Here is a 25028-nt window from a genome sequence, read left to right on the forward strand (position 1 = left end):
AATAGGCAGGCGAGTTGCCTCCACCCTCCATTATAGCTCAAATAGTTTTGCTGGTGGTTCTCTTATAAGAATTCAATTGTTCCAAAGATATAGAGCTCCCAAGGAAAAATAAAGCAAAAAAATCCTACCTTAAGAATTTAAAATCTGAGAATTTTAATGCAGCCTTTTGAGACAAAACCAAAGTCTTTTCATCAGCCAACACTTAGTCAAGCATCTTAAGAGATCAGGCTGTCAGTCAATCCAGAATTAATGAACAGGGACAATGGCAAGGAGGGTGAGCATAATGGGGAATTTCATGACAGAGGAAAAAAAAAGTGACAAAGAAACCTGACCGTGGAGATGAAACATGGCATATGTGCAATGTCTTTCCTCTGCACAGAATTTATTTTTAATTAAAAGCATTATTCATTTTAATTAGCACTCATGATTTGTAACTGATGCTATCTTTGAAAAACAGATAGAGCAATGACACCAGACTATCCAGTTGGATTTATGTGATATGATTCCTATACAGTTCAGAAACAAAGAGATAAAAATGCCCTGTGAATGAAGAAATAAGGCAACTCCTCCACAACTAAAGCATAATATGAAAGTCATGTACAGGAAAAAAAGACATTAATATTTTAATATTATTTTTAGCCTGACAATGAGTAGAGAAATTTTCAAATCATCATGGACACAGCCCAGTCCAGTTCTAAAAGATCTGACAAACAAAATCTGAACTTAAATTAATTCAGTTTTAACAGGTTTGCAACCATGGCATCTTTCAAGAAAAAAAAAAAAAAATCCATTGACCCATGCTGTTAAATTCAGAGTTCTAATCCAAAATCAATTGTGCCTCAGCCAGCTTTCTATCAGCTGAGTCTTTTTTTTGGCAAAGACTCAACTCAAAATGAAGGGAATGCATTGGGGTGATAATTTGCTGCACGAGCACCTATAGGGTTGTTAAAATAAAGGTGCTGTGCCATATGCAGGTGTTCCAACATTCTTAAACAGTTCCTCCAGTATCCCCAATGCATTGCCATTTCAAAGTAAGCAAACCCAGCAACAGTAATTCTTCATCTTGAATTTGGTTTGGAGCCCTGTCTGGCAAACGGCTCCGATCCCTGCTTTAAAGCACATCCCTCCTGTTCAAGCAGTGATGATGGACTGCAAGGAGCTGCATTAAGGTCTCAGACAAGTAAATTACTCTGGCTTCAAACTGTCAAGTAAACTTTGCAGCTTTGTACTTCATAGAGTACAGTTGGTGATAAAGACACAGGAACCCCAGGCTGCTGGTTTTGGCCATAAAAACGCCGCTTGAAGTAATCACCCAGTACAGCATGTGATGAGGAATATCATTTACACAGCAGAGACACACACTTGGTGAACTGATACACTTGCAAACACTCTAAAAATTGCTTTTCCTCATCTACCCCCAAAATCCTTCCTTTGAAGCCTGCACAGGACAGGAATGTGAGACAATTTCAATCCCAAGATGTAATAACTATCTGATCACAACTTTGACAACTGTATTTCTTAAAAATAAGTATCTGCTCACACTCCTGTTAGTGCATTCCAAAATTATGAGACCAGGTAAAGCAAGCTGATGGAGGGATCTAGTTAGTGCTTAATCACAGAATCACAGAACAGAACAGGCAGGACCCGGCTGCAGCTGCAGCCTCCCTTCCTCTCAGGCTACGAGATCAGTCAACTCCAAACTCCTCATTCAACAGCACAGGCAAAAACATTAAGCTTTCAGTGAGCAAAAGAAATGAGCACATGACATTTTTTTCTTAAGATACATTTAAAAGAGAGCATTATTTGTTCTCAGTTATTTAATAGGCCACACTATCAGGGCTGAAACATACATTCCCAAGCAGGATAGTGAGATAAACTCTGCAAATTTCACTACCATGGCACAACACAACTTTTTATTTTTCAAAAGATAAAACACCTCATTGCCTTTTCAGCACGCAGATAAGATACAGACACCTCTCAGGATGGATAAGGGCACTAATTGATGAAATGGAAACTGTTCATGTTATGCTGCTCTAAAAGATGTTTTTGTGCTGATCCAGTCTCCTTGAATAAAAATAACTGCATATACATACCATAGTGTTTGTTCCACAGGCAGTTTTTATGAACTTGGGTAAAAACATTATTAAAGCAAGTACTCATACTGGATGAAACTGCTTTGGGTAGGAGTCTGCGTGTTAGAGATGAGAACTGCCCTTGGCCATTCAGCCTGCATGGTATTTATGAGCAACACTTCATTTTCACAATCTTAGAACACTTACAATAAACAATAATGATAATAGTTTTCAAAACACTTGCTGAATTTCAAAATATTTTCCCAGAGAATAATGTTTGCCTCTCTCTGTTTTGATACATGCCTTGGAGTCAGGCTGTTGCAGGGAACTGTGGAAAGGTAAGAATTTTCTGCTTATGATATTGAACAGTAAATCTTCAGCATTAGACTCTTAGATCTTAAAAAAAATATTTATTATTGTTATATTCATGGCTTTATAAGCCATTTTAGAAAGTAATTTAGAATATGAAGAAACTAGATAACCTTTTTCAGCTCAGCTCTGAAATTATAATTGCATTCTCACTCTAACTGCATAAATAACACCTTTCTCTGTCAGCTCTGGGATGCACAAATCCTTCCTCTCCATAAAATTTACCAACCTAATAAATACTGACCTAGAATCAGCAATTTTGGTATTTACTAGGGACTCTAACTAAATTCATAAATCAACATAATACCTAAGTGGGCAGTACTACAATCATTTTATATATTCTATATAACTATTTCACATAATATATTTAATGGTCAGAAACATTACACATTTAGCTGGCAAGTCTCTCCTTTAGTATTCAATAAATGCCACACTTTTACATAAGAAAATGTATTTCAATCTAATGTTTATATTTTGACTGCACCTAAAATGTGCTTATTGTAGCATACTGCATCAATAAATGAACAATTATTTCTCAGTGGCATGTAAAATACATAGTGATGTCAGCAGCATTAAATTCTAGTGCCAAGGAGGGAAACAGTTAAATGTAATTTAACTATAAAATTAATATTATACTAATTTTAATAAAAGGAAAAGATTTACCTTATTATTTTTAGTTCAGACATGCAGTCATGTGCAAGGTAATTCAATACCCACTGTATAAAATCTGAACTATGGAAATGTTTTACAGATGTTTCTAATCAGCTTCCTTTGTTTAACATTAGAGCTAACCTCCAGAAGATACATACAAGCTGCACATCCTACAGGTAATGCTATCCAGATGGGATGTTTTCCCTGAACATCGTGCTCACTAAAGCAAGGAATAAGGAATAACATAAGGGATATGCTGTGAAGAAAAAGCATCTTGGCAAAGCATTTCTAATGTCATTTCAGATTCAATGCCACGACACATCTTTTCCAGCTTGCCTGCAGTACTTCGTGTGGAAAACTCCCAAAACATACAGCATAAAAATGTCTTGGGTTCGGACAGCTTTATGTTGATTGCTGGGCTCTAGCAAATACTAAATACAGTAGTGATAGCATCTTAATTCTTAACTTCTTCCTTTGGTTAAATTGTACAACTTCCCAGCTGTTGGGTTTCTAGAATATTCCTGCAGTCCTACTTTTCTCTGGATACACCATTTTCATCAGGAAAACACTCCTGCAATGAATGCTGCAAGCATGTCTTTCTTGGCAACAAGGAATGAGCTTCCCTTGCCTGGATGCTGGTTGGCAGGGAAGGGCAAAATATCCCAGCTCCTTAAATTCATTCTTCTCTCATGAGTTAACAGCAGTGACTGAGAGAGGAGGTCTCCAGCTGAGGCAACACAGTGAAATGGTAATTTTTGTGTTAGACAACTTGATGCATCTGCTGAACGTCATCACCTCAATGCTTTGTCCAGGTACTGCTGACTTAGAAAGGGAAATTCTCAGAGAACTCCAGGGATGCTTGCAGGAGTGCACCCTCTATCCCTTTTCTCTGGTGACCTGAGCAAAGGAAGGAAACAAAATCTCCCTTTAGCCCTCCAGAGAGACAACTCAGGCAAGGACCATCATTTGTCCAGTGTAAGGACTTGGCCCACACTCACAAACATCTAAGGGGTTCTCAAGTATAATATGGGGGGAATTGAGGCACATAAATGCAGACCCGCTCTTGTCAACCAGGACATAAAATATCTAATTCCAAATATTTTTTTTCAACTGCCCATCCACCAAACACAAGTGTAACCATCAGGCCAGGCTTCCACAGCAAAAAACAAAAAAGAACATGGGAGCACAGGAAAATTCTTTGACACAAATACATTTTCAAAGAAGAACCAAGGACATAAGAAACTATACTTTCCACCAAGCAATTAGACCTTCCCAGAAATGATCCTAGCATCACTCTAAGAGCAGCTGTGTCCAGGGTGGCTGCAGAAAGACTTGGATATCTACAACAAATATGCTACAGATCCCTTCCTTGAGTGCATGAAATTCCTGGTCTACAGTGAGCAAAACAGAAACGAGATCCACAATTCGGTGCTTCTGAGCTGACTCCTGCCTACCTTAGAGGGATCACATCCCTTGGCAGAGCCTGGCTGGGAGTTCCAGCACATCTAACTACTAAGCACTAATAAACACTAATTAAAGTGTTTCCTGCCCCTGAGAAGGGCAGCAGCTCTTGCGTATGAATGCAGCCCTGTCTCTCATACTTGTATTACTGAAGCATTTGGAAGTTTAATAAAAATTTCGATTTTAAATGGCTTGTGACAGGTTAAGATTAACATCCTCCTACTGCAATTGCTTAGAAGCAGGGAACTGGCAAGACACAGGCTATATTTCAACCAGACAGGCATGTTTCTACTGACAGTGACAGAAACATTTCCACAAAATAGCCTCCTGCTGTCTCCAGCACTAATGAAATGCACGGCATACGGCGGCGGAACGGCACTACATTTCCCTCAGAATATGAAATGTAAACTCTGCCTTAACCATCCTGCAGAAATCCACCAGAGCTACAACTTCTGTATAACATTAAGTCTTTGTTAAATTAACTGCTGGAGGGCATAACGGCTCATAAAAAACCCCACCACCTCCAAAAATCACCCCCAAAATTACGACTTGAGATGGAAATCCAATCACACAACTCTTACCCATCATTTGTGTCTATGGGGTAAAAAGGGCTGAAGGACTCTAGTTGCAGGGAAAAGCAAAATAACTAATTAGATCTATGAACAAAATCCTGCTCCCCAAAACAGGTGTTTGCACATTTCACAACTGCAAGAACACATTTTACAGACAAAATGGGTAATGCCGAGGTGTAAACATTTCACTTCCATGATCCTGAACTGCTGATTCAAACATGCACAGTCCTGCAAGACAGTCTGATGCAGCTTTGACAGCTTAGTTTTACTAGACCATAGTTATGCCAAAACATCCCAATGAGGGCACAGAGTCATTTGAAGTCCTTAGCTTGAAATTCTATTATCCTCAGAGACATTAAATTATACGGTCAGTCTCTTTTTCACTTAATTATTCATTCTTGCTATATATCTATTCAATTTTTTTGTTCTTTATATCATACAGCAATATTCTACTGACACTGGTGAGTCATGGAACTGCAGTGTTTGACACCATACAGTCACCAAAAAAAGGACAGTCACACCAGGCTAAGAGACAGCAAATGACAAACACACAAGCAAAATAATGCAATGTGGACAGTAAGTCTCAAAAACTCAATTGGTATGGGCATTTTTGCAGATATCAAAATAGATGGGAAGTTTAGCAACTGCAACTGGAATTTGGAAGAAGAATTTAGTTCTGAAATTAAAGAAAGCATGTTCTCTTCATAAGAACATATAGGAGAGAATAAAGTCTACAATACTGACTTTATTCTAACAGGCAAGATTGACATGATTTTTTAAATGGATGTCACCAACCCACCAGGAGTTGGACCTTCATGACCCTCCAACTCAGATGTTCTAGGATTCTATGAAACAATATAGCAGAGAATTGTAACAGAAGATGCAAATGTGTAGCATTAATGCAACAAGTCCACTGATTTTAAAGTTTGGGTGTTTCCTTTTTTTTTTTTTAACAAAGAACGTTTATTTTTCCCTTCAGAATTAAATTCACAGAATCAAAGAATGGTTTGAGTTTGAAGAGATCTCTGAAAAAAAAAAATCAATCACTAAATCAGACTATAGATGGATATATCTAATATTTAATTTGTTCACTTGGCTACATTTGGTGCTGTATTATAATAACGTAACAGAGCTAAACCTGCAAAACATTTAAAATCACTTTTTGTAAATAATGAAGTTCACCACTAATATGGATTAATTACCATTAAAAATGAATAAATAAAACCAGTCAAGCTTTTATGAGACCCTGCAGCTATAGCTGAAGCAATGGATTAATAAAAATTAAGCAGATTTTTTTAACCACAAATAATCACTATTAAGTATTATTTTGGATTAATTGCACATGTGAAATATATTAATACTTTAACCTTGAAAATAGATATTTTTGTTCTATTGGGAAAACCATATTCCTTGAAATAAACAATTTTGCAAGTAAGAACTGAGCAATATTTCAGTGATAATATAGAAAAATAATAATATCAAAAGATGTATTCAACAGTCTTATGGCAAGCACTCAGCATGTAGGGCACTCAGGTTCAACTTTACATTCTTCCAGCAAGTAGAAACTTGAATATTGGTCTCTCCTTTCCAGGGCTGTTGTCCTATACACAGGACTACCAGCTAGACAAGATTCCTCTTCATCTCAGCAGATTTTTACACTTTCAAAAAACAAGCTTTTAGTTTTGTTCTGACAAAAAAATAAAGGAAATGTTGAAACCTCTAAATTTTTCAAGGAATGGAATTTTTATTTTCCAGCCAAACACAGTAATTACAGAGACCTCTGAGCTGGACACAAACCCTGTAAAACTTGAGCAAGAGTCTGAATTTTAGGCTTGCAGTACTTGGGCTGAAAATCAGGCAGCATTTGAATCAAGTCTCACATGAATATAATAGAAATGCCACCATCTATTGTAACTGCTCCCATACTCACAGATTTGAAGGAGTTTCAAATGTATGGATAAATACTGGAAAAGGCCCAAAACGAACACAAAGGAAATTCAAGTCCTAAAAGCTATACTGGAGCAATCTGAAAGGCTTGCTTTAAACCTGTTAAAGGAAGGAAATTCACAGTTAAGACTGAAAATCCTGGCTGGAGCTCCAGCCTTCAAATACATACACTGCCTTGCAGAAACAAAAAGGGGTAGGCAAACTATACAAATCAAGACCACAGTGTCAGACTGGATTTCCAGTTTTAACTATGATTTGTGACATATTAGAGAACACTTTATTTCATTCTGCTTCCATAAAGTTGTAGCTCTCAGATGGACAGGCCAAGAATAGCCAAACTAGCTGAGGGTCTATTATAGCAGCAAAATCACCACCTTACTTGGGTAGTGAATGGATTTCTTGCTACAGGTCCATAAAAAATAAGAAAAAAAATAGAAGAAAGGAAAAAAGGAAAAGAAAAAAAAAAGCAAGCAATACTTTCAGAAAGCACAGCACCAGATTTAACAGTAATTGCCCTTTGCAGTATAAATCTCTTTGTTTTACCTCACACAGCACTATCAATCATGATATTCTATGCAAGTATTTTAAAGCAACTTCTGGTAGTTTACATCAAACTTTGATTAGGCAGTTACCATAAACCTTCCACAAATGAGGCTTAATTTAATAAATAATTGTATATATACACATGGATACACACCCATTTATATGTATATATTTAAGAGTTTTCCTGAACAAAGGCCAAAATTAGCTTGAGATCAGAGATATGGCTCAGATGACCTCTTGAGGCTCCTTCCAGCATAGTTCTTCCACATAGCTCAGGATGGAAATTCCAGAGCAATCAGGGTAAAAAAATGTGTCATTAACCAAAAGGAAATGCTCAATTTATAACTGGCATGCCACAAACTCAGTGTGTGGAGAGGCCAAGAATCAACCTGAGTAGTAGGGACATGGAACAGAAAAAGTCCTAACAGAGGTGTCAGAGCCATTACACAATTTTTGGGATGTCATTGAGCTCACTTGTCACCTGTGAACAGGAGTGACAGTGAAATCCAGAACCAGTGTGAGAATTAACCAGTTATTATTGCAAAGGGCTTTGAAGAAAACAGGTGCTGAGTAAAAACCCTGTTTATTAGTGGGATGACTAATAAAAATGGTTAGTTACAAGAAGCAAGAATCTAAAGCAAGGAGGGTACCACAGAAATCCAAGACATCTGGGGAGGAGTATCGGTGTAATAAAATGAAAATAAACCAACCTGTGTTATTTGGCAATCCCACATGCAAACCACTTGAATTTTACACTTCTGGAGCTTATGTCATCGTTGAGCCTCCACCTTCCACTCTGAGAAAACTGCTGTTTAGAGAACTAGTATTTTAAAGCATATGTGTGGCAATGGGGCAGCTTTTCAAGAAAACAACTATCCTATTTAGTCAAGTCACTAACTGAGACACTGTTAAATTGTTTTATACCAGAAATGAATACACCTCTTCCAGCATTTTTAAGAGGGGATGCAGAAAATCACAAATACTCCTTAAGATTTCAAGAACCTCTGGTATAGTTAGAGACTGCAAGTGTATTGTGTATTAAACAAAGAAACAATCCATGCTTTTAAAATATCATTCATAAATCCCCAAACCCCTCCCATTAATGGTTACTGTGTGATTAATGTTTGTACTGGGCCATTTTAATTAGTGAAACAATTCAGAGTTCTACCTTAAAAAGCAGCTTTGTGAAACTGCAGTAGTTGCAGAATATTTCACTCCTGGGCTTGATAAAACACTAAACCAGAAACTGCTTTCAAATAACTGCCTGCCACAGCACTTTTAGCCAACTTTTGCACCTGGTGCTGAAGGAAAAGCCAAGTGAACTTTCACTCACTTGTTGCACGTCAGCTTCAATGCGATGTCTTTCTTCTGTTGTGTTTGGGTTTCTAACTGGAAGAGACAAGTAAGCTAAACTAGCAGCCAATCAATCCCTAAATTCTAAGAATGCAATAAAATTTGATACCAATAAATCTTTCCTTTTAACAGCCAAAAGAGATTAACAAAGGTATTTGAAATTTTATCCTCCTCTGTACTTTCAATAGGACGATTACCTGACAACCCTGTTGAATCAAACAGCAAAATTAAAAGAGACACAATTAAGCTTGTATATACAAGGAAAAGGATATGCATTTATGCATATCCCTAGTAGGTCCTCCATTATATATTAGCCTTGATGTATTTTTCTTCCTCTTACAATAAAAGTTATTACACCTTTGGACTGTCAAATAAAAATCCAATTGGTTGAGACACGGACCGTCAATATAAAATAGCTTTGCACAGCTTCCTTCTTGCTACAACCAGTCAATTTTTTTCAGCTGTGTCATTAATTTGTTTCATGACTCAGGGAGAATCCACTTTGTCTTCTTTGTACTTTCATTTCTCATCAGTAAAGTGATCAATTTTTTTCTAAAATTTGGAATGCTGATGTTGGCATAAGATCATCAAAAACAAAAATGGTAAACAACATAAAAACACACTCAAGATTCACAGATGATTACAAAGTAGTTGCTGAATATTTTGAGAATGGTTGTGAGTAACAATATCTGCTGAGTATAGTGAAGTTGATATACTGGCCTCAGGCTGTGTGTCACTATACAAGTACCCATTACTAATCTATAGATAAGATACATTTGCTTGTATGTGATGGTGCAGAGATGCCAGCATTCATATCTCCATGTGTATGATACATGTCCATAGAAGAAACATTTGTCACAAGACTTTCTGTGTTACCAGGAATTCTCTCCTGAAATGTAGAATCTGTCCCTTCCCTTTCTTCGTCATCTTGTGCTCTCCTTCACACACAGACACCAACAGCCCATTCCACCTGTTCCATCATTATCCACTTAAGTTTCTCTGGCCTCATCCAAAATTCAATTTGGAAGTAACACATCTGCTGACTTTCACTCCATTTACTACTTCTTGATGACTTCTCTGTCATCAGCACTTAATGTCCTGTAAAGCTACTTCCCAAACTCATTCTCCAGACCAGACCTTCTGCAGGCTCCAATGCACCAGCCACAGTTTCTCTTTCAAACCCCTCTGCCACTTATTTCAATTATTCCCATTCTCTTGCTATTGAACATTTTGAGAAAGTGTCATGGGAAGCTCTTCCAAACTCTTTCCACTACAAGGTTGTTTCCATCTTTCTCTATCCCACTACTTTAAAAAACTCTTTGCTAAATCTCAGGCTTTGCATTCCTTATTCACAACCTGGGTTCCACTTCAAGCTCCATAATTCTTCTGCTACAAGAGAGAAAATAAGCATTCCCACAAAGTAGCTCTTAGTTTTTGTTCCTGAACACCTTCTCTTGTCATAAATCTTTGGCCTTTTTCCCAACTCTGACCCACATCAGTAGCTGCATCCTATCCTGCCCACTGAGTTTTCAATTTTTCTTTGCTCTCTGTACTTTCCCTCACTGTGTACAGATGTGCTCAGTCTATCCTCTCTCTTAAAGAAAATGTATCTCAAGTCAGTCTTTCTCTCCAAATCTTTTCTGATTTCTTTCTCTTCATCTATTAAAAAACATAGACCACAAAGTTTTCAGCTAATGCACAGACTTCTAACTCTGTCTTGGATCAGCTCCAAGATGACTTTTCATAAATCCCATCCCTTAAAACTGTTCATTTTTGGGACACTGTGTGCCTCTTCCTAGCCAGAAACCTGGGCCTGCAGTTTCCTTTATGCCTTTATTTTCTCTGACTTTTCTACCGCTTTGAACATTTTTAACCCCCCCTTCTACCATCAAAGAAATTCCTGTTTACCTGCTTTCCTCTTGCATTGCTTTAAGACTTCTGCCATGGGGGAATTCTCTCTCAGTTGGGAGTTCTGACTAAACATAGAAATCTATGTTTGAGCTGGTCACCCAACACATACGTTATAGTCACTAGACAAAAATCACCCTTCTGGGTCCAAATTCACTTCACCCAGAAAATAAATCACAGAAACAATAATTGGTCTGGGTTGGAAGGGGCCTTAAAATCACTCAGTTCCAACTCCCTGCCATGGGCAGGGACACCTTTCACTATCCCAGATCACTACAAGCCCTGTCCTTCCTGGTCTTGGACACTTCCAGGGATGGGGCAGCCACAGCTTCTCTGGGAAAACTGTGCCAGGACCTCACCACCCTGACATTTAAATGCCTGAAAGAAGCCAAATAAACAGTAGCCTACAAGTAACATTTCTCTCTATTGTTTATTGATTTTTTCTCCAATAAGCACAGGATTTACAGGAATATCAGGAGTAACAACTATTGATAACCAATAATTTACTGAAGTACTTCCTATGCCATGTGCCCACACAGTGGTAAAATGCCTTTACCCAAGATATAACAAAATGGGCAGTCCAGGTACATAATGATAGGACAAGAGGGAATGGCTTTAAATGGACAGAGGTGGGTTTAGATTAGGGGCTGGAAATATATTCTTTACTGTGAGAATGGTGAGGCACCGAAAAGGTGACTTTTTGGTGCATTTACCAGAAAAGTCTTAAAACCAAAAAGGGAAAAATCCTCACATTAAAGTGAAATTTAATACACATTTTCTGTGCCTGTATAGCTTTCATTTTTCTATGGAACACATGAGTTAAAAAAAAGCATTGATACTTTTGGATACAGTCATACAAAATTCCTAATATATTATCTTAAGCAAAGGAAAGTTCTTCTGCTAACATACAGCAAAATCACAGGTATAATAGAGAGTTAATTTTACTCTCAGCTGTCATCTTTGTCAGGAATGGGTTACAGCCCATACTTGTCTTGCTCCGTTTATTTGCAAGTCTGAGATAAAAGACTGTTTGTGCAAGTTTTTGTGTGTAAGTTATTTTCTGTCTACTCAAGGACTGTGCAGCCATCAACACTCCTATCAGGTAGAACTCGTGGCTTGAAGATAAAAGAACACAGAAATAAAAAGCATTGACATCTCCCACAATTAAATAAATACTGATCTAAGGGTTTCTGCTTTTATCACTGTTTTTCTTGGCCAGTGACACTTACAGACACAAAAGGGCTGCATTTGCCAAAACTAAAGCACTTAAATTTTAAGAAAACAGATTTTGCAGCACTTCAAGAAGTAAAATAGCTTCTGCCAAGTTTTGCAGTACTTGTTCACTATTTGTATTTCCAAAATAAAATTGTTTTGAATGATGGTAACACCTTTGCCTTCAGCTACTGTTTCCTTTTGCAGAAGAACAGAACTGGAAGATGTTGAAAAAGGTAGAGAACTTCGGTATCAACAGCTGTCTATTAATAACCAAGTGCAGTATTAGAAACTCAGGACCTCTGAACACTAGGTGTCAGTGTAAGAAATGGAAAAATATCAAAAACCTGTTGTTTCCAATCAGGTGGATTAGCTAAGAAACCAGAAGCAGCTGTGACCACATTTCCTTGTAACTCCGTAACACTGTTAACAAGCCAATCTTCCTAAAATATGTTATTCTGAAACTATCAGGTTTGCTTGAAATCAGATAAGGTGATCTAAAAATTACAATGAATTTGCTCTGTTAACCACTTTGAGATGACCTTTAAGGTTTATAAGTTACACTTCAAGACCATGCAGAGTTTTACACTACTTTTTCTACTACAGATACCCATAAATCAGTTTGTGTCTTTCTCAAAGTTTACAGGTTGCTCGCTTTTTAATTTTTTTCCCCCCTCAGAATCAATGAAAAACTACATATCTATAACAGAAATACAGCTAGTGCCTGAAGCCACAGAGGTGAGATGTCTCTCACTTCACTTAAGAAGTCTAGATTTTAAATGCATGTCCAGAATTTTAAGTAACTATGTTAGGGCATGGAGAATCACATGCTTGAAGTGCCTGTTTATCTCTCATGACACAAAAGATGAGCTGGTGTTATTACCTCAGCTTTAGAAAAAGATGTTTGCCATATTTGTTTGCTTTTATGTTTTACCATTAATAAATTTCTGATTATTTTCATTTAATGTACTAATTTCTGTCAGAATCAGAACACTAGGCAAGATGGGTCCTTATGTGCAGGACAGACTTTACACATATTTTCATATAATATTCTATTTATACCATACAAAGAAATTAAAGAAAGAATGAAACTCTGAACATCAACTTTACATTTGGCTTCTGGAGCTTGAAATGTTCCTCAGAATCATAATCAGAATATTGATTTACCAGAGTTCACCATATTGAGCAATACCAATCTAATGATTACTCTTTAAATTTCTTAACTTCTTGATTTGTTAGTAAGTGACATCAACAGAAGTAGGCAAAAACTCTGAACACTGCATCTGTACACTGAATGTCCCTGCTTGTCTCAGCTCATCCAAGGCCTCAACAGGTGTTAATCTCTTCTATTCTCCTAAAATTTCACATAAAAATTAAATAAAGGATGTATCTGTGTTTTGGAAACATGGGCTGGGTTCAGCTTATCAACTGTTTCATAAGAATCCCAGAAGCCAAGGGAATTGAGTACATTTATATTTAAGAATGCCACAGATTCCAAAGCCCCCATAAGTGAAATTTCATACCTAGGTAATTCCTCTAGTCCAACAGCCTAAACAGGAATGTGATGTGTGAAGGGTGGAAAAAACAACCATGTAAATATAGAGACATAGATTCTCACACATTTACAGTACCCAAAAATCCATTATATTGTTATTAGAGGCCCAGTCTGATACAGAAAACCAGGAAATACTGGGATTATTGCTGCCTGCACTACCTTCATTTTATGTGTTGTAACCCAACCTTCAAGTACTGATGACTTTTTGTTTTCCATTTAATTTAGTCAATGCTTCAGATATTTTTTTTTTACTATTGAACATTTAAATGCTGCAATTGCACAGAGAACAATTAACCACTTGCTAGATATGAAGCCTCATCTCTCTTTTTCTGTCCCATATGGGGAAATGCAGACAAACTCACAGCGCTGGTACCCAGGGAAATTGTTGTAATACAGACTTATCTTCCAGTTTGATTTCTTCCAGGGCAGGTGTGCCATGTGTTTGCTGCAAATGCCTGCATGTCGTTTATTCGACTCTACAGCAGGAATAGAATGAATAAGGGCAGGGTTTCTCCCAGATGATTTTTGTGAACTCCCTTTATCCCATCCATGAAAACACACGGCATGTTCCGGCTTGCCGGGCTGTACATCCACCCTGTGACTTAGTACAAAGTCTGAATGTTTAGTTAGCCAGAAGATTGTTTCCATCCTGTGATTCATTAGGTCCCTATGGTGCCCTCGACTTCCTTTATTTTGTACAATCACAAATTATATTAGTTTGTCTTATTTTGATAACCCCTTTAATTAATGTCCTACACAGGAAACTTTATAACTATTTTAAAACAGACTCATAAAACAAGGACTTTTCCTGTTGCTGGGGTGACATAAGTGACAGCTGCATGTAACTTTGGGATATCAGTGGGTAATTCCTGCCCATGAAGGAGCTGCTTTCAATTCTTTCCTTCTTAAAAGGAACATCAGAGATGTTACAATTTGTATATAAAGGTTACAAGTCGAACAGCTCCAAAACGTAGTAAGCAAACCCAGAGCTGTGTGAGGTTACACACGTTAAAGTGACTGATCCAGTTTGTGAACAAATAACAACTGTGATCTAATTTCAAAACCTAAGAACCTCTACATGCAAAATACCTCTAAAGGACCAAGAAAGCTTTATCCTTGTTTCTGTTTAAGTCCTTATTTTTCCTGCTCGCCTCTCCCATTGCCACAGTCTATTTCTCTGGAAGGGCAAATGATGGTGAGTTTTCCTTTCTCCTTCTTTTGTTTTAAACTGCAGTAAAAGAATAACAGCTGCAGGAATAAGGCTGGGAAGACAAGAAAGTACACCTTGATCCAGAAAATATACAGTCCTTTGAAAACATAAAATTCATGCTACCTATGATAAGTAACTGTATTTTGTATCAGTAAATTTATACCCATTTATACCATTCCTTTTCCTAGGAAAAAAAGGCAAATGACTACCCAATCTTTACTAAACTCACTATAAAAAGCAATTTATTCCACAGAATAGATTTACCACAGATCTACTCAAGACTCAGGCACGCGGCTTAATTTCTGCATCTCACTCTAAGTTTTCTACCTATAAATTACTGCTGCATTTTAACATCATCTGTGTATAGCAGTACAGACTATTCACCTGCTGATCGGTGCTTTGTGTTTTGGTTGAGATCAAAGGACTGACTCTGAATTAAATGTTGCGCATGTAAGAGATAATTTATTTCAAATAGTAAAAACAACAATAAAAAAATTATCCATGTTGTACACTCAAAGTGTTCATTTATTCATATAAGTAACTCAGAACTCAAATCATGCTCTACACAGGAAGCAAGAGTGGAATATTAATAGCTTTAGGTATCAGCACAAGTTGTATGACATTAAATAACATAGGAAGATAAAAGTGAATGATGAAAGAAATTCCAACGGATATAATGTACAGTATGATTCTGGACAATTGAAGTTCCTTTAAGTTGACACTACTGATTTCTAAAAAAAGGCAACAGAGCGGGTCTAACTTCAATCATTTGATATCACCTGGAAAGAACAGAGTCCATCTTCCAGCAGACACACATTGGCCGACAGAGAGCAAACCACAATTCTATTAACATGAGTTCTACCATTCATTACCATCTTCATATGGACTTATCACACATTACAAAGTAATATAGCAGATAAAACATTTAAAGGATGTAGTCCAAGGCTCTTGTGATGTGCTGTGGCCCTCCCTCTGAGCAACCACTCTTTTGTGGACAGACAAGGTTACTTACCTGTATTTTTGTTGCATATATGTGTAATTTACCTATTCCTTTGTTCAACTCTGTCCTACTGCTAAAATACCTTCCATTTTGTAAAAGCAAGTCTAATCTCTTCCCAAAAGATATTCAGTATCTCTGAAACAAAATGTAAAGGACTGAATTTCAAATCTAGTGCAACACTGAATAAACAAACTCTGTGAAAACAGGTGCCTGCACTCCTCCTGCCATACCTAGTGTGCCCAGAGAACAAACTGCTGGTATTTCATTCTGGTAACAAACACCAAGCTGATACATTGCCAGCATAAGGAAAGTGATTCCTTACCAGCTCTTCTGATTTAATTAGTGCATCATGAACTTACTGTCCATTTGCTTTTGAATGTGACATCTGAAGCATGAACAAGAAGCTATGGCCCTATCAAGATAAGATACTAATAATACTTAGCTTTTAATATTAGTCTAATAATACTACATTTTCTTATGAACCAGCCCAGAATGATAAAAGTTTTGGAGAGAGCTGGTGAAGGTGAAGAGGGACTTTTTCTCTTTCATAAATATTATATAAAACAACTTACAAATTGTTATATATAATATTTATGAAAAAGTGTATGTGCAAATCTCTCAACAGTAGTTTATTGATGAGCAAAAATTCCTATTCCAGTTCTCTTAGTTACAGCTTTTTTTTTTGCCACAAAGTGCTGAGTAAAATACATTTGTCCTAAAGGGGGATCTTCAATTTCCCTTTCTAAGGGTCTGAACAGGTATGAATAGGTTATTACAGAAGATGATGCTTCAAAACCTTCTTAGTGCACATGGAGATTGTATCAGACATGATGGAAGAATGAAATAGGTTTTATTCCACTTCAAATGGCTCATCCCCTTCTGATTAACATCTTTTTGCATTCCCTGTAGAACTGTTTTTGCAGGCACAACTTTCCTTGTATTATTTGTGCCTAACCATAAAGAAAATATAGCTTTGATTGGAACCTCTAGTCTTAGCCCACATGAAGAAGTACAGTTTTAGGGTAACATGAAGGCATCTATAAATTCCTTAAACATTTACCTATAAAAGAACATTTGGATCTGTTACCAAATACTATCAGTCAACAGTGAACTTGATTTCAAATTAAAACTTAAATTCACTGTGCTTATCAAATACACAATACATCAAATATAAACGCTTGACCAAAAAATGTACAGAACTTTCTAACACAGGGGCTTCATGATTTTCTGTTGCTTGATATACAAAAAAAAAAAGGTATAATAATTACAATATAAGCATAAAAAATTCAAACTCATGACACAAGTATGGTGGAATTTATCTCTCATTTTTCATGCTTATCTCTTATATATTCAGACCCAAGCCAGCTGTCAAAGGATTCTTTTCTTAGTCAGCTGAGAATATAAATTTTTTGAGAGATACAAACCCATTCAACTCAGAAAGTAATTTTAGGATGAAATGAATTTTCCTCTGGAGATGCTCATTTCCTCCTATACATTGCTATATATTTTTAGTAGAATTTCCCTTTATGCAAAGCAGTGTGCATATTACTCAAAATACAGCCAAAAATGGATCATAAAATACGATGAAGACTCTTAAAAATCTGCTTTCCAAGAATTTTCCTTGTTAGTGCACTCATCTGCTAGAGCAGCCGGACTTCATGAAGTGCACAGTGGTTTGAAGCAGTGACTGTATAAATCTGCCCAGACCAGACCTTGATTTAATAGAGTTCAGATCAACTCTGAAAATAGGAAGCTGGAACTATAAAGTTGTGAGATATCAAAAGTCAACCAATCAAAGGTAATCATGCTGGAAACTTATTTTTTAATGTAGAGGCTCAAACCTGGACTTAATCAACAAGAACAAGCTCTTCTGGCAAATGTTTACTATGAAAGATGTGTGCAACATGCCAGCTTTATTGCAGGTATAAAAGTAATTTCTACAGTTTAGCTTTATATTTCTATTAAGGATGGGAAAATGGACATGAATTAAACAAGAAATCATTAAATTACATAGTGAGAATTGCATAGTCCATTAACATGAGCAATATGACTAAATCCAGGTGGTAAGCAATAAATTTACTTCTGCAGTCAGCTTCTTTTATAAAAATAGCATTTTCCTAGTACTGGGTAAATACCAGCAAAAGCACCTACATGCAAAGTGAAAATTTCATGTAACTACACAGGAGCTCAAATAAGGATGTGCAATTGAGGGTGACAAATGTGCAAAATTCCCTATCAGAAGCCCGGGGCATGTAAAACGCTACTGATTTAAGAGTTCCGGCATGTGAATGTCAGAGGTCAAAGCAATGAGCTATTAAAGATACTTTCACTTCCTCAGAAATAAAGTGCTGTCTTGGGCTGGGAGGGGAAAGGTTAGAAAAGCTGTTTATCTGCCGCTCCATTCCCATTCTTCCTTCTGTCAGGAAATCCTACAAGCTCCTGCACCCCACGCAGGGTTAACCCTGGGTCACATCCAGCCCCCGAGTAGGTTCCCGGCTTTGATTAAAGTGCAAAGACCACATGGCCACAGCGTTTGGTAAAGCTCAGCTCAGCTCAGCCTCGGTGGGACAGGACAGCCCAGACTCCAGCACCTTACTGCTGAGGGAAGAGCGAAGCCACGGCCATCCGTTTGCATAAATTACAGGGGTCATTAACAAAGACAAAATGTTACTTTGTCAGAGCTAAAGCTGGAATAAGAACTACAAATATATGCCCAGCACAGAGTGTTTAACCAGTGGGAAACCTACAGAGAGGGGAGAGATGTTGTCCCCTCCAAGGAGCCACGGGGCATGTTCAGGACAGCCCAAGAGGAGTGTAATAAGGAAAAAATCCACGAAGATGCCAGGAGACTGTGGAGACAGGGATACACTGCTGGGTTGTAGAAGTATGAGCAGAAAGAAACTGCCTGGAGCTGGAAGGGAAGCCAAGGCATTTGCTGAGATGCAGGAAACTACCGAACGGCTGCTGGATTAGGTGCAAAGCTGAAGGAAAACACCTGTTGCAGGCATACAGTGGGCAAGGGGAAGTCTTATTTTAGTACATTTCTATTAAAAACATAAATGTCTTATATGCATGAATATGTAGAGATATATATATTTTATACGCACATAAGTATTTTTAATATGTGCTGTATCCCAGTCTGAATTTCATCCCTTTACAGAAGTTTTTAGCTCTAGTTAATGTAGTACCAGAACCCACCTTGAAACTTAAAAAGCCTTGTCATTGCCAAAGGGCTCATTACAAAGAGGAGGTGTGGGAACTTGCAGCTCAAAGCTCTAGCTGATCCAAGGACTCACCAGATGTAAATATTAGTTATAATAGGCATTAGTATAATCTGTATATGTTAGTTCCATATAACGTCCATTCCCACATGTGCTGGTAATTTCATTCAAATCACAGAACTATTAAGATTGGAAAAAACCTCTGAGATGATCAAGTCCAACCATTAACCCAGCACTGTCAAGACCAGCACTAAACCCTGTCCCTCAGTGCCACATCTACATGTCTTTTAATGGCTATAACAAGAAAAACACACTTGTTATGAAGACACATGTGGCATGTCAGATTATACCTTTCTATACAAAGGTGTAGTGATTTTTCAGATGGCAAATTCATGCCATGGTGTTAAATGCCATGACTTATTTCTTAAGAGGAGCTGTTGAACTTTAATAAAATATACAGAGTTCTAAATTTAGAGTTGTTTCTGACAGATGTGATTCACAACAACCTCATTTATATAACACTTTCACTGGCTTTCAATATATTAAAATAGTCCATATTTTGGAGGGCTTTTTTGACAGAAATCAAAACATCTCATGGAAGGAATATTAATACATAAATCCTAAGCAAATAATGCATTAACACAAATAATAGAACATAAATTAAAAAAAAAAAAACAAAAAACACAGCAAGGCAGACTTGAGAAGAATAGTCAGTTCTTCTAACAACTTAAAGTTTCTTTAACAAAAAAAAAACTCATCAGCTTACTTCCCAGGGATGGGTGGGGTTGCATATCTGGTTCCACACATCACTGAGACCAGAACATCACCCTCTGTTTCTGTGTTTTATTTGTTCCTAAACCCTGGACTATCTATTATTAGTCATTATATCACAAAAATATCATGTGGCTTGAAGGGGTTTTAGAGTGCAGGCTATTTTGCCAGTTATGTTCTTACCAAATTTATCAGCTGAGTGTGGACAATGTCTTCCACCAGAATTGCAGTTTCGTGGAGTGGCCTGCGAGCATCTCCCAGGGAAAACCTGAAACAAAGAGGTTTATTGCAAAGTTATGGAAAAAGAAAAAGAAGTACTGGTCTCCTGAAAGATAAAAAAAAAGAAAATACGAATAATAACAGTAAGGTTAATACACCTGTATGTACAGAAATGGATCACTCAGCCTGGAGCAAGGATTATAAACCAAAGTCATGTGATTCGTGGAACAAAAGAGCTGCAAGAACATACACTAAAGCATGTGTGGAGACAAACTGAAAGACTGAGGAAACAGACGAAAATCCAGTTTGTAGCAACATTTGTGTACACCCCTCATTAATAAATTGGTAAAGATGTAAGAATGGATGAGGAGGAGACTGACCTACCCACTTTTTTTGCCTCAGTCTTCACTGACAACCTCTCTTCACACACTCCTCTGGATGATCTTTAATGTCCTTTCCAACCCAACACATTCTATAATTCTATCATTCCACGAGAAAAGAGCAGGCAAAACTGCAATATGTGCACTACTAAGTCTGCATTTGCAGCCCGCTTTGTTTAAAAAATTACCAAATAACTATTTGAAAAGGTAAAATGCCAACATTTTTTTTATCCCCATTCTAAATGCTGGTGCTAACAGGTGGAAGAAACAAATAAAGGGTAAACATTTTTTTACATAATAATGTGAGGCTCCTAAAGTTTACACTGCAACATGAAATGGCAGGAGGTCACAAAGAAATTATAGTTTTCATGTAATATCACAAACAAAAGGCAAGGTGAGGCCAGCAAGGAACATAAAATGAGGAATTGTGACAATGCACTTTGCAAGGCAATTTTTCCTATTCCTACTTTTCTTATACTTCTTTTTCTGCTATTTCTTCCTCTCTAAGAAACGCCATTCTTACATCATTCTAGAGAAGGAGAACTCTTATGCTGTTTAGTATTCCTCAGAACATTTCTGAGAATAAAACATTTTCTCTTCTCATAAATTTGAGTTTTTAAAATACAAAAATTTGTACAGTAAAATATATTCATTGTAAATTAAATAGTACAGACCAACATTAAACTACAGATTCTTATAAAAATGGTGAAAATTATTTTACAAGCAAGACTCAAATGTTTATAGGTGACTGAATATATCAATTATTTCCTCATGAAAGTATTAGTCTACCTTGCAATACAGTAAAACAGTATTTTATCTAGAAACAACTAAAGAGCTCTGTAATAGGGTTCTTTATCTAATAATGAAATTATTTCGTGTTCTGCAAAAAGCATTCCAAATTCTAATAAATATCAGCCTGATATGTGTAAAAGCTCAGTAAGAGCTACTCAGGCAAAATCTGAGCATAATCCACTGTACAACACTGGTCATAGCATGAGGAAATTACACTCTACATTTGCCCCTTATCATTTGTCTCTCTTATTGTGACTGTACATTTCTAAAGTGAACAGAACTCAAATAATTTTTTCTCCATTATGCAGGGCTGCACATGTACATAGATTAGAATGTCAGGCACTTCCTAGGACTATAAGGACAGCACAGCAATCTATCCAGAAACTATTAAATATATCATAAACTGCAAATACATGGACATAATACAGGAAATACAGATAAATAGAAATAAAAATATTTATTATCATAGTACACTGGAAGATTAAACAGTATTTAAGCCCTCACAGATTCAAAAAAAGTGCTCATACAGGATAAAGTTTTTATTTTTCTCTCTTTTTTTTTTTTTAACAGTAAGGTTTGTAAGTAAATGAAAATAACAATTAATAGTTGTTTTTAATCACACAGGGTATATAAAAGCAAACAGAAAAGTTATCTTAAACATAATATACTGTTCATTCTTAACTGCTGGTCTTCTATTTTTTAAAGGTAATTATTAATTAAATAATTAATTATTATTTTTAAGGCTTCAAATACAAAATAAATTAACCGTGCAAGACAGCAGTAAACACCTGGTTGTCTAGCATGATCAGCATAGACATACATTTTTCATGTTCACAGTTTTACTCAGCACCCCAAATGTACAAAGTAAAGGGCTTGGGGTTTGTTTTCCGAAGACAACAAAGTGCAAGAAGCAAAATCTATTTCTGAGGCAGGATGCTGCCTCTACATTGAGCTGCCCTCCTCATCTGCATTCTGAAATCTCTCTCACAAGTAATTCACAGCTCACCAAATGGCAGGAGGGGCAGAGGAGTTGCAATTGTGACACAGCTCATCAATCCAAAAAGAGACATAAAATATTTTTTGGTCCATTTTGATGGACCACTCAGAAAAAGGGGAAATGGCTTCAAACTGAAAGAGGATAGATTTAGAACAGATACCAAGAGGAAATTCTTCCCTGTGAGGGTGGTGAGGCCCTGCACAGGTTGCCCAGAGAAGCTGTGGATGCCCCAGGATCCCTGGAAGTGTCTAAGGCCAGGTTGGACAGGGCTTGGAGCAACCTGGGATAGACGAAGGTGTCCCTGCCCATGGCAGGGGCTTGGAACAGGATAATCTTTAACATCCTTTCCAACCCCAACCATCCTGTGATTCTGTGATAGACAAGAGTTGATGCTGAGACATGAAGAAAGGTTCATGTCAACTGCACTTCCTGATGTAACAGAAAATCAAGTTCCAGATGCACCTATATTCTTCCTCCGTCACTTCCATGCTTTCTACCTTCCAAAGCTATTTCTATCTCAGTTTGCCTTCACTGTTTTCCCACATAACTTCTGCCAGCTTCTTTCCCACACACAGAAAACTAGATACTGGCATGGTGGTTTCAGCAAAAAGTAAAAACCACCACACCCACCCACAGCCGCTTCCTTTTCCTTTGCAATGGATCCAGGATTTTCAGCCACTAAAATAAAAGTAAAGCTTCTGTATTTGTTAATTGTATTTGTATAGCATTTGATATGGTTCTTGATTCTAACATACTTTTAGGATAACATTCTTTAAGACACCAAACACAGCCTTTTTTTATGTCTTTCTGCTACCAGAGGTAATAATGAGAAATGCACAAATAGCTTATTACTTTAACTCTTACTTTTTTTTCCTTCACTTTTGCATAGTACCTCTCCACAGCAGAATAAATACTAAACTACGAGTCAGATGGCTCAGATTTTCCCAAGTGGCAGAATACAAAGTAGTTTCAGAACTAAAAGAAAACACTTTAAAAAAAAGACCCCCAAATTTGGTGCCCTTGCTTCCGGGAAGTGAAGCTGAACTTGATGCTTTAATATAAGTTATGAATTTCATTTCACATGTGCTTTGCTTTTATGGTTCATGAGAGTCTTTTAAAGAACCTTCCATTCACTAGACATATTAATAAGTCTTCCTATTAAACACATAAAAAATCTGTTGAAAATAAAAAAATAGTTGTTTCTCCACAGGTAAATACTGAAGAGGAAATATATCAAAATACAGCATTAGCAGGGCATCAAAGCAGTAAAGTATTATGGAAGACAGTCCTGGTAATAGAAGCATCAACCCATTAGACATGTCCTACAATAACAAAGGCTTCTTAGAAGATCCTATTTCAAAGGTTTGTCCGTTTTAAGGAAACATTTTTACAAGGGGGGAATCAACTTACCCAGATTTTCACAGGAGAATTAAAATAGTAGCATGAAGAAAGAAAAGACTGCTGCAGCTCTTTTATTGTTTACTTTTAGCTTCTATTTCTAATTTATTTAAGTTCCTGTAATGATGTTTCCAGGCTCTTCAAAAGGGTAAATGTCCAAGCCACTAAGTGCCTACATGAAGTATCATGGTACTGTGTGTAAACACGCTCATACTTGGCACATGCTAAGGTCCGACTGCTGCTCATGGTGCAGGGACTGACGTTTATAAGAGCTTCAAAATGGGCAGCTACAGAAATACAGATTTTTGCTATATTTTCAGGGGTTTAAGTGCCTGAGAAAGGTATTGGGGCAGGCAAGGCACAGGCCTAGTTCAAACACCCTGATGCAGAGCTCTCCAGGTGGCCAGACCACCAAGAGAGTAGACTGTGGAGACAGAGAGCTCCTGCAGCCTCCCGTCCTCCACCGCCTCGAAAAGCTGCCCTGGCCAGAAAGGAACTATAACCAGGGTGGCTGGGAGTGCACTGAGCTAGAATAAACAGTTCCCTCACTGGGGTTTCTACTGAGTTCACACTATAACAAGGCTGCCCCAACACATTCAGAATTTACCACCTCAAATAAACGTGATGAATCCAGCCTAGGGAAAGTATAAAAGCAGCCAGGTAGTCTGGTGGGAAATATGTGCTGGTTTTTGTTTTTTTTTTTTCCCTCTTCTAAAAATCCCTAATAACTCTTCTTTTCTGTTTCTACATATAGGATGAGCGTGTGCCAGGTGGGCAAGAAGGCCAATGGCACCTGGCTTCTGGCAGCAGTAGTGTGGCCAGCAGGTCCAGAGCAGAGATTGCCCCTATGCTGGACACAGGCGAGACCACACCTCCAGTGCTGTGTCCAGTTCTGGGCCCCTCAAAAAAGAAAGACCTTGAGGGGCTAGAACATGTCCAGAGAAGGATAATGGAGCTGGGGAAGGGTCTTGAGGGGCCTCAGCCTGGAGAAAAAGAGGCTCAGGGGGGACCTTCTCAGCCTCTACAACACCCTAACAGGAGGGTGCAGACAGGTGAAGGTCAGCCTGTTCTTCCAGGTAACAAGAGACAGGATGTGAGGAAATGCCTCAACTTGTGTCAGGGAAGGTTTAGATAGGCTATTAGAATAATTTTCTTCACAGAAAGGTTGGTCAAGCACTGGAACAGACTGGTTGAGGGCAGTGGTGGAGTCACCAGACCTAGAGAGATTTAAAACATTTGTAAAAGTGGTTCTGAGTGATATGGTTTAGTGACCGACCTGGCAGAGCTGGCTTAATTTTTGGACTCGATGCTGGAGGGTTTTTTCCAAGCTGAGTAAATCCATGATTCCATAATCCAAAATGCATAGGGCAAGCAAATACTTCTGTCCTCAACAGAGT

General features: G+C 37.5%; 1 protein-coding gene across 7 annotated transcripts in view; it reads right to left on the reverse strand.

The window, feature by feature from the left end:
- Positions 1-25028, reverse strand: part of SUPT3H (SPT3 homolog, SAGA and STAGA complex component) — a 260596-nt gene that overhangs the window by 107588 nt on the left and 127980 nt on the right. For 4 of the 7 annotated variants that reach the window (XM_085576234.1, XM_085576233.1, XM_085576231.1 and 1 more), the window contains exon 3: positions 20029-20113. The exons of the other annotated variants lie outside the window; for them this stretch is intronic. In XM_085576234.1, the coding sequence (XP_085432360.1) occupies positions 20029-20113 (85 nt within the window). The remainder of the gene's footprint in view (positions 1-20028; positions 20114-25028) is intronic. 7 annotated transcript variants of the gene reach the window in all.

Source organism: Lonchura striata, chromosome 3 (assembly GCF_050655825.1).
Source record: "Lonchura striata isolate lonStrDom1 chromosome 3, ASM5065582v1, whole genome shotgun sequence".
Taxonomy (NCBI): Eukaryota; Metazoa; Chordata; class Aves; order Passeriformes; family Estrildidae; genus Lonchura; species Lonchura striata.